Source organism: Malus sylvestris, chromosome 17, assembly GCF_916048215.2.
Source record: "Malus sylvestris chromosome 17, drMalSylv7.2, whole genome shotgun sequence".
NCBI classification, from domain to species: Eukaryota; Viridiplantae; Streptophyta; class Magnoliopsida; order Rosales; family Rosaceae; genus Malus; species Malus sylvestris.
In genome coordinates this window covers 24,252,993-24,262,187 of record NC_062276.1, presented here as the reverse complement: position 1 = coordinate 24,262,187, position 9,195 = coordinate 24,252,993, and the positions used below count along the sequence as shown (strand labels likewise).

The following is a 9,195-nucleotide window of genomic DNA, read 5'->3' as shown; positions in this document are numbered from 1 at the left end:
CGAAGGGGTAGAGGAAGACCTAGGAAAACTTTGGAAGAGACTCTAAGAAAAGACTTAGAGTACTTGGATCTAACGGAGGACATGACACAAAACCGAGCGCAATGGCGTTCTAAGATTCATATAGCCGACCCCACTTAGTGGGAAAAGGCTTTGTTGTTGTTGTAGTTGATGAATATGTAATTTTATTTTAGTGTGTTTTTTTTTTAAGTTTAGTTGATGAATATGTAATTTTATTTTAGTGTGTATTTTTTTTTTAAGTTTATTTGAAATTTTATCCGAAATTGGTTAAAAATCTTATCCAAAATAAACTTAAAAAAAAAAAACCACACCAAATAAATGCGCTGGATGCTAGCGCATTTTTTTAGGGATGGAGATGCCTTGGCCTATTACTGTTCACTCCAGTATATTACTGTTCACTTGAGTGGATAAATGCGCTGGGTGCTGGCGCAAAGTCCTTAGGGGTGGACTTGCTCTTATGAGACTTAACTCACTCCCTTAACCCTGACCCCTTTTGGTGGGTTAGACGAGATATGTTATGATCAATTAAAATGGAATTGAGGGATTGTTCTGCCGTGATACCCGATGTGATGTTATGACTTAACAATAAATCAATTAAACTGAATGCTACAAAACATAACCTTTCCTCGAAACTATTTAACTCTCAACTGTTGAATTTACAAGTAGAAAACAAACAAACAAACTCACTCTCAATATGCATTTTTACAGAACCCGGCGCTCAACAAATTGTCAGCTAACCGGAGCACTCACTTGTGTTCATCTTCTGTATCCTGCAGAACAGCACCTCTTACTTTTGCCCTGTTAAGAATAAATTTGTTATTCATGTGAAGCGAACCGGAGCACTCACTTGATTGTTCTCGTATATATGGTAAATATATAACAGTGAATTTAGAAAGAAAGGATTGATGTGCGTTCGAGAGACAAACTTACCTACGATATGCAGGCACAACCCGATTGGCAGTTGCTGAGTTGGTATCACGACCCGCTCGTTTCTCTGCCACAATAACATAGAGATGTTCAGTTGAGACACGATGATAATACAAAATTGCGTGAGATGAATCCCAATAACTGTAAGCAGGGAATAGAGGAAAAAGAACAAAGACAACAAAATGAATATGATTACTCAACAAGAACATATGCTCAAAAGTAAAAATTTGAGACTCGGATGAGCTCTGTCGATTACTGAATAATATTGGCTAACATAGTTAAGAAATGTACTAAATCCCACATAGTTACCATGCACTCTGAATGATGTCGCACACAGACGCAGCTTAACTTTTAAACTTACTCATCTTTTTCATTTCTTCTTGCATATTTCGCTCTAAGATTGAACATAATAAAACCTGAACTCATGGCTACTTCGAAAGCAATCAACAATGCAAATAAGCACAGAAGAAGATATTTAGAAGTTGACCTACATATTTATCAAGAACCAGCAACATGATCAACAATTTAATTTTTCTTTTCTATTGTCTTACTAATATGAAAATGCACACGCACATATTGCATTGTTTGGGAAACTCGGAACTTCTCACTTTACCAAAACGGCAAATGCTTTAGGCAGAAACAATTAATTCACACCTGGAGAATTATTTACACCATTACTGAATAGTCCAGAAGCATCTGCTCTATCTGAGGAATTAATCCTTTGTAACTTTTGCCTTCTTGTATACTGTTCCAGTTGGCTCTGAATACTAGCATTTTTTTCCTAACAGATATAAGAAACAAATTTAGGTACATAATGGACTGGTGATAACTAAAAGATAAATTAGTGGACAGAGAATAAAAAATCTGGATAAAGTGCACATTAACAATGAATAAAAATGATGTACGGTACATAAACGTAATCCTGAAACCATAGAGTAACCACAAACTCCAACTGGTAAAACGAACTATTCATTATTGGCTGGTTTGCTACAGTGTCACTCAGTATTTCACCTATGAAACTGTATAGTCAGGAAGAGGAGCAACTCTATGGAGAGAACCATGCCGAAAGTATACGAGAACAGTCAATATTTGAGAGCTTTATTGTCATGCTCCCATTAAGATAAAATCGTGGCTCCGGCACTGGGAACATGCCAAATATTCTTCCGTGTAGGAATATGTAGACACATAATTCAGTATAGTATTGACATTTTTCCGTGTCCCAGAATGTGTGAAGACACAGAATAAATGCTTTAAATAATAATAGAGTGCAGCAGGGAGGTATACCTTTTCCGCTGATATCAATTTTGACAATTCAACAGAGCGCTGTTGTTCTGAAGCACAATGAGAAAGAAGTACAATCAATTCCAGCACAAGAAGAAGAGAAATAACAAGTAGACAAATCAAGCAGAGATGCACAAACAAGGGATTTAAGATACACAATAATGTCTGAAAAAATAAACGTGATGCAATAAGTATAGAAGGTGTAATAGCCAATTCAGAAAAACACAACGTAGGCAAAAGAATGACAATGCACCCTTCTGCTGCAGGATATTGAGAGGACAACCTTCCACGTAAGACTCATGGAGGTTTTTAAATTCTCCAAAAAGCTGAAGAGATAGATTTGCAATAGCCTCACTAGCAGCAGTACCCACAAGTTTTGTGAGAGAAATGGAAATTCGAGGCATTCCTTTTGATTTTTGAGCAATTAATTTTGCATGTGCACAACCTGAAATACACATAACAGAGTCTACGTAAGCATTTAGCATATTTCCCTTATCAAAGTTTATACATCTACATGCTGTTGCAGATATAAGATTGTGTATGTTGTTAACATACACAGCTTTTATTCTTAAGAAAAAAACAGCTCAAAAATTTACTCGTCCATCCAAAACATTAAAATAAAAAACTTTTCAAAGTGTCAAGAATTTTTTATAGCTTGTTCAAGTTAGCATCATTTTTTTAAGGCCGGACGGTTCAGTCAGCATATATAATTAGAGCGGTGCTAGAAGTGATTAATTTGATGATGATGGACTATCAACTATTCGAAGGATTTAGTTTTGGGGTGGTTGGTATGGTGGGGTGGTGGGGGTGATGGTGGGCTACAATTCTGTGAGTCAGTGGTATGCCTTTCCCTTTTTATTTGAATTTTTAATTTATTTAATTGTCGAAAATTTTTTATGAAGTTCAGTGGCAACTTCCTAATTACATAGAAAAGGCAGTCTTCAAAACAAGCAAACAAAAGGAAACTACGAAGTTGGACACGTGACTTAACCAAAAGCTTTGGACTGATGGAGCGCCTGAGCTAGAATCTGTTGCCAGCACAACTCAAATGATTATACAATTCAATGGTAAAAAATAAAATTTGTACAGCTAACAAACCGAGTACGACTACATGGACCACATTTACTGAACAAATCTTTCATGGAGATGGGACTCACCTCATCTTTGTGAGAGATGCAGTCAACATTAAATGTACAAATGAGAAAGGGGGGTGGGGGAAGACGGGAGGCATTTTCTGGTCGCCCCTTGCGTGCTTGGTGAGGTAATGTGGCTACTCTAAACATTCCATCAGTTATATCAACGTTCCAACAAAAATACTTTTAATCAATTGAACATTTTTGAATAATGGAAGGGGAAAGGGATACATGTATGGTCGTCATATTGAGCTTAATACCAATAAAGAAGAGCTTTTGGTAGAGACTCCAAAACATTACAAGAATAATTATCATTCAAAGAGCTACGTAATTCCACTAGGGTTAATACAAGTAAAACATGCGAGTTGAAGATAGTTACTGCTAAGTTGTGAATAATTATGCATACACGTGTGTTAAGTCGTCTTAAATTAGACTTTGAACACTCAATAATCAAATTTCTGACTTTTCCGCATCTGAAGAGACTTGAAGGGAATATCAAGTATTTCTAAGTCAAAATATGAAATTAGGGGTTTTCCCTTTTTTCACATTGAGAATGACGAATTCCCCTCAAGCTAAATGGAAGTCTGAATTCCACTCTCAAGCTTCCTCATTTTCAAGCAAAACCAGGTAAAAAAAGTATTTGTTCAGGACTTCTCTCAAATACATTGAAGTTGAAGAATAAACCGTTATCATGTCTATAAGAGTTACGACTACTCAAGCAGAGTCAGGACCAAGAAATGTCATAAACCAATTAGAGATTTGAGTAAAATCCCGGCCCCGGTAAAACAACAGCATGCTCCTAAAGCCTCACCATTCTTTGCTATTAAATTAGTAACATATAAAATACGGAATAACACATAAAATCCGGCACCGCATATAAAGGCAGAAAAACTCATAATTCACTCTAGTAATTTGATGATTCCAAATGATTGGAAAAACGAAACAAAAATGACACCGGCCTCTACTACTAGTACTAGTATTGCAGGAATGGAATGGTGAATGATTCATTTCATTATTAAAAAAGAAAAGGGTATATAGTATGTACCATCATCGAAAACAAGCTTTACGTCTTGAGACTTTAGGGAAGCAACAAGATAGTCTATGAACTCTGACCAAGACCCTCCTATGCCAATGCTGTCCCTCTGCAACTCACCAATTACAATTTACATACATACATACATGAACACATTTAAACAAAATCAATAAATAAATTAGAAACTTTTGGGAGAAGAAATACCAGGTCGTCGAGCTGGGAGACGGACCGTACGGCCTCCCAGTGATTGGAGTGGAAATCGGTGACATGGATTCTGAGGTGCGCAGGACCAGCGGTGGAGCCATGGACGTGGAACAGGAACTGCCGCGGCGGAGTCAAAGCATTAGCTGGCCCCTCCACCCTGGGCTGCCCGAATATGGGCTTCAAATCTACTTCTAACCCCTCCATTTTTTGGCTTCAAATCCTGCATCCCATGCTCATCTCTACCAATTTTCTCCGGCGCCAAATTGCGTTAGTGGCTTCGAAGATCTGACCTCGTCGGGTCGATTGGCAACTGTAGCTTCGAATATGGAGTTGTCGATCTCAATCTGCAGATGTTAATCCGCTGTTACAATTGTTGGGGGAGGGGATGGACGGCGAGGGAAATTGTTTGCCGGTTGGCTTGGGAATCGTTGTGTGGCATGAATGAGGGACAGTAGGGTAGTTTGGGAGAGGAAGAAGAATGAACGACGGCGTTTTGATTTCTTTAGTCTCATTCATAACATATGGGCGCGTTTGTTTGGCTTCGTTAAGTTTCACTAGACTGGAACGGGTTACTAGTTCGTTTTGGTGTGAAAAAGGGACTGACTTTAATGGGATTAAGTTGAACTCCAGTTGACTAAATCCTTTGCTACGCGACCTTAGCGAGACCCCCTTCCCCCAAAAGGGGAGGATTGTTAATCTCGTCTCCAACACCTGCTTCACTTCGCCTCAGACCCGTTGTCTGCTTCAGTTGGGGTCAACGGCAATTCCTCTTTTTCTTGAGCATTTTTTCTAAAGTTATTTGAGCTTGTCTTAGTTTTTCTGAGCGGTTGTCTCAAATTTGGATGGTATGTCCGTCTTGTATTTTCTTCTAGTTTATGTTTTTCCTCTCTCTCTCTTTCTTGATCTATAGATTTTCATCTTCCTCCACCACTTTCTTTCATCCTTGCCACACCCACCTCATCTCCTTAGCACTTGTTTTGCTTCTTACCTCAGATCTCAAGCCCTAGATTTATCAATTTTTAGGGGGTGTAGTCAAATTAGGATTTGGTAGGATTTTAATATACTTTAAAATCTGGGTATAATCGATTAGAGTTTTAAAAGAGGATTTTAAAAGATTCTGAAATCATGGCGTAGTCAAATTAGGATTTAAGAGGATTTAAAAGAATACATTTAAATCCAAGGTAGTCGATTTAAGAGTTTAAAAATACATTCAAATCTAGGTATAGTGAGAATGTTCAAGATTTATTAGGATTTTAATGGCCAATGGATTTTGAGGGATTTGAAGGTGGGTGGTATAAATACAAAGTGCCATCAAGAATCTCATCCTTCCCACCCCATGTGATTTCTTTTCACGTTCATCACAGAAGTGGAACAGTTTTGTCTCTCATATTCCTCTATCGCCACAAGGTATTGCAGCTTTCTTCCCAATTTGTATAATTCTTGTATGGTTAATCTGTTTAAATGCTAGAAAAACCATATATGTATGTAATGTGTTTGTACCATACTTGACCAATCACAAAACTACCGAGCACCGGTCAACGTTATACTGTCAAGGACCCATAAGAGTTTCCCTCCAACCAGGAGACCAATCACAGCGCGACACGTGTTGACATCATAAGCCAATCACAGTGCGACACGTGTCAACATCAGAGGTCAATCACAACACGACACGTGTCAATGTCAGAACAAAACTAGAAACTCTCTTCTATAAAAGGAGATCATTCTGCCACGATAATCCCTAATGCAATTTGTACTAAATCATTCACTAGAACTCACTAAAGGAGAGCTTGAACCTATGTACTTGTATAAACCCTTCACAATTAATGAGAACTCCTCAACTCCGTGGACGTAGCCAATCTGAGTGAACCACGTACATCTTGTGTTTGCTTCCTTGTTTCTGTCCATTTACATACATATACATACTAGTGACCGGAGCAATCTAGCGAATGTCACAAACTTAACACTTTCTGTTGTACCAAAGTCTTCACTGATTTTGTTGCATCAACATAATGAAAAGAGAAAACCTACATGCAATGGATTAAAAAGGGAAAGGGAAGAAATCCTCCCTTTCTTTCCTTTCGGTGCAAACCTTTCAGAAATCTGTATCAGATATTATGCATCCGGGAGTGTGCTGGCAGGTTGAATTTTTAGTGTACATAAATTTTCAATTTTTTTTCTTTCAATTTTTCAGATTAAACTGTAGAATTTACCCTTTAGGATCGAAATACCAATCGAAACAAAAAGACCCAACTCATAATTTTTGGTTAGGACAAGGAAAATTTGAAAATCAGCGTGGGAGGATCAAAGTTTGGTGCTTTCTGGGAGAAAATTGGGTTTTTTGTGGTGTTTGTTTGATGGATTTATTGGTTGATTCAAAAGGGGAAGGGGACGGCGGAGGAAGTGGAAGAAATGACGGTTCATGGGGTTTTTTATGGTGCATGTTCATGTGAAGTCAGGGGGTCATCAATTGGCCAAGGAGTTGACTATTCCCCATCTTGTTGCAATTGGTAAAAGCTTGCTGCTTTCCCCCTTTTATTTTTTTCAATCATATATTTTGATATCTATTTAGTAATTTTAGATGAGACGATGATGATGTTGATCGAATGTGTGTGTTTGGATTAATTGTGGTGATGATGATGATGCTGATGGAATGTGTGTGTATAGATATCTATTTAGTAATTTTAGATGATGATTATGAATTTATGATGATGCTGTTTAGTAATCATAGATGGTGTGTGTGTGTGTAGATTAATTGTGGTGTGTGTATATAGATTAGATGATGGTTTCGATGTAAAAAATTCATGGTTAGTGGTATTTGGGTATGTTGTTAACTTCTTTATGATTTTGTTTATTTGATTGGGTAGTTTATATAATGTCTCGATCAAGTATGGAAGTGGAAGGTGGGGAAGAAATGGAAGTGGAGCAAATTGTGGAAGAACAAATTGAAGAAGAAGAAGAAACCGATGAAGAAGAAATTGAGGAAGAAGAACTTTATGAAACCATTAAATATTTATTGATGGCAATTCAAGCTGTAGTTAGGGATGAACAACGGTTATGGCAGGTAGGTAACCGCAATTTTTTACCCATGACCGTTTAAGCTTTTATCCGCATAACCGTTTACCCGTTGAATATTTACATAAACGAGTATACCCATACCCATAACCGTTTATAAACGATTAACTATACCTATAACCTCATACCTATTTAACCATAACCGCATACCCGTTTATCCATTTTTAACCGTCTACCTATTTTTTTAACAACTTGAAAATTAAAAAGAAATTTGTCATAATAATTATTTTTCTAACAATTAAATACCGTTATAAATACATGTAACATGAATTTTTGTATTAACGGCAATATTATTTATGAATGTCTCCCAATTATTGACAGTCAATTTATTACAAGAATCATGAATGGTTGGAGGTTAATTAATATTCTTGTTGAAGGAAAAATTTTGTCCTAGCTAAGAACAAGTATGAACATTTGAATACATATGCAAGCTATAAACACTTTAAAGTAGGCATGCACCCAAAAACAATTCATAAAACTCATGACTTTCAAAGCCTAGTATATGGTGAACCAATGAACTCTTTAACAACATTAAAGAGAAGTAAAGATTTAGAGTTTCTTTACCCTTGAAGCTCATCCTTGTTTACACAAGGGATTCACCCAAGTGGAGGGCCTTCAAGTCACCTCCAAGCTCCTTTAATATTCCTTGTGATTTTCCTCCTTTTAGTGCTCCTTTGATTCTTTGAGGATTTGAGGATTTGTTCTCCAAAACACCAAAAGTTTGATGTCTCTAAGTCTCTTCACCAAGGATGTATCTTGTGAAGATGATATGGATGACTTAGGGAAGAAGAGATTGCTAGATGTCCCTCCCCTTAGTGGCCGGCCTCTTGGAAGAAAAAGAGAGAAAATGTTTCACCCAATTTCATCAAGAAAACCCTTAAATGAAAATAAAGCTATAAAGTTGAATTTATACTTCATTACAAGTGAGTGGCAAACTTGTAATTAATCCAAGTTTGCCATATTCACCCTAATGGCCGGCCCTCATTTGTTATTGGGCTAATTTGCCCATTTTGTTTTAGTTGTCATACAACTTAAACATAATGGGCCTTGTGGACCAAAACGCTTTTGGGCCCCGAAACCCAAAACCAACATATAAGCCCAATACGAACATTTCGTATAATTAATTAACTATTTAATTAATCTTGACCATTATTCAATTAAACCATTTAATTGCTTATCCATTTCATTTGATTTCTTCACATACATCCTTACTCGGTGTACGATCCATTAGGTTCCAATTAACGAGGCAGTGGGCGATTGTTACTCTTAACGATCGATTGTGAATTGAAACCACATTTCAATTCTCCCTTTATTGATTAGTGTTTGCTAACCATTAGGGCTTCCACAAACCATAAGTGACGCCTAGCAGCATATCATGGTTACCCAAGCTAAGTAGAATTGGTTGGAGAACCTATCCAGTTACAACTACAATGCAATACGGTACTTCTCTAATACAATACTCTTAATCACATTGTTTAAGTGATAGTTTGTTTCATGTCCACTATCCAATGTGATACTTTCCTATAT

At 37.1% G+C, this 9,195-nt stretch overlaps 1 protein-coding gene across 1 annotated transcript; it reads right to left on the bottom strand.

Annotated features, from left to right (window-relative positions):
• Positions 1-585: 585 nt before the first annotated feature.
• On the bottom strand, positions 586-5,450 carry LOC126612594 (uncharacterized). Its single transcript, XM_050281055.1, has 7 exons — positions 4,597-5,450; positions 4,405-4,501; positions 2,510-2,671; positions 2,230-2,276; positions 1,600-1,726; positions 949-1,012; positions 586-816 (listed from the first exon to the last, which is right to left on the bottom strand). The coding sequence occupies exons 1-7, from the start codon at positions 4,798-4,800 to the stop codon at positions 765-767; spliced, it is 753 nt and encodes a 250-aa protein (XP_050137012.1). The 5' UTR covers positions 4,801-5,450; the 3' UTR covers positions 586-764.
• Positions 5,451-9,195: the final 3,745 nt, after the last annotated feature.

Coding starts and splice junctions, on each gene's coding strand:
- LOC126612594 (XM_050281055.1), bottom strand. CDS start 4,800: ATGGAGGGGTTAGAAGTAGATTTGAAGCCCATATTCGGGCAGCCCAGG. Junction 4,502..4,596: donor TCTCCCAGCTCGACGACCTG/GTATTTCTTCTC, acceptor GGTGAGTTGCAG/AGGGACAGCATTGGCATAGG. Junction 1,013..1,599: donor TGGTGTAAATAATTCTCCAG/GTGTGAATTAAT, acceptor TTATTGTGGCAG/AGAAACGAGCGGGTCGTGAT.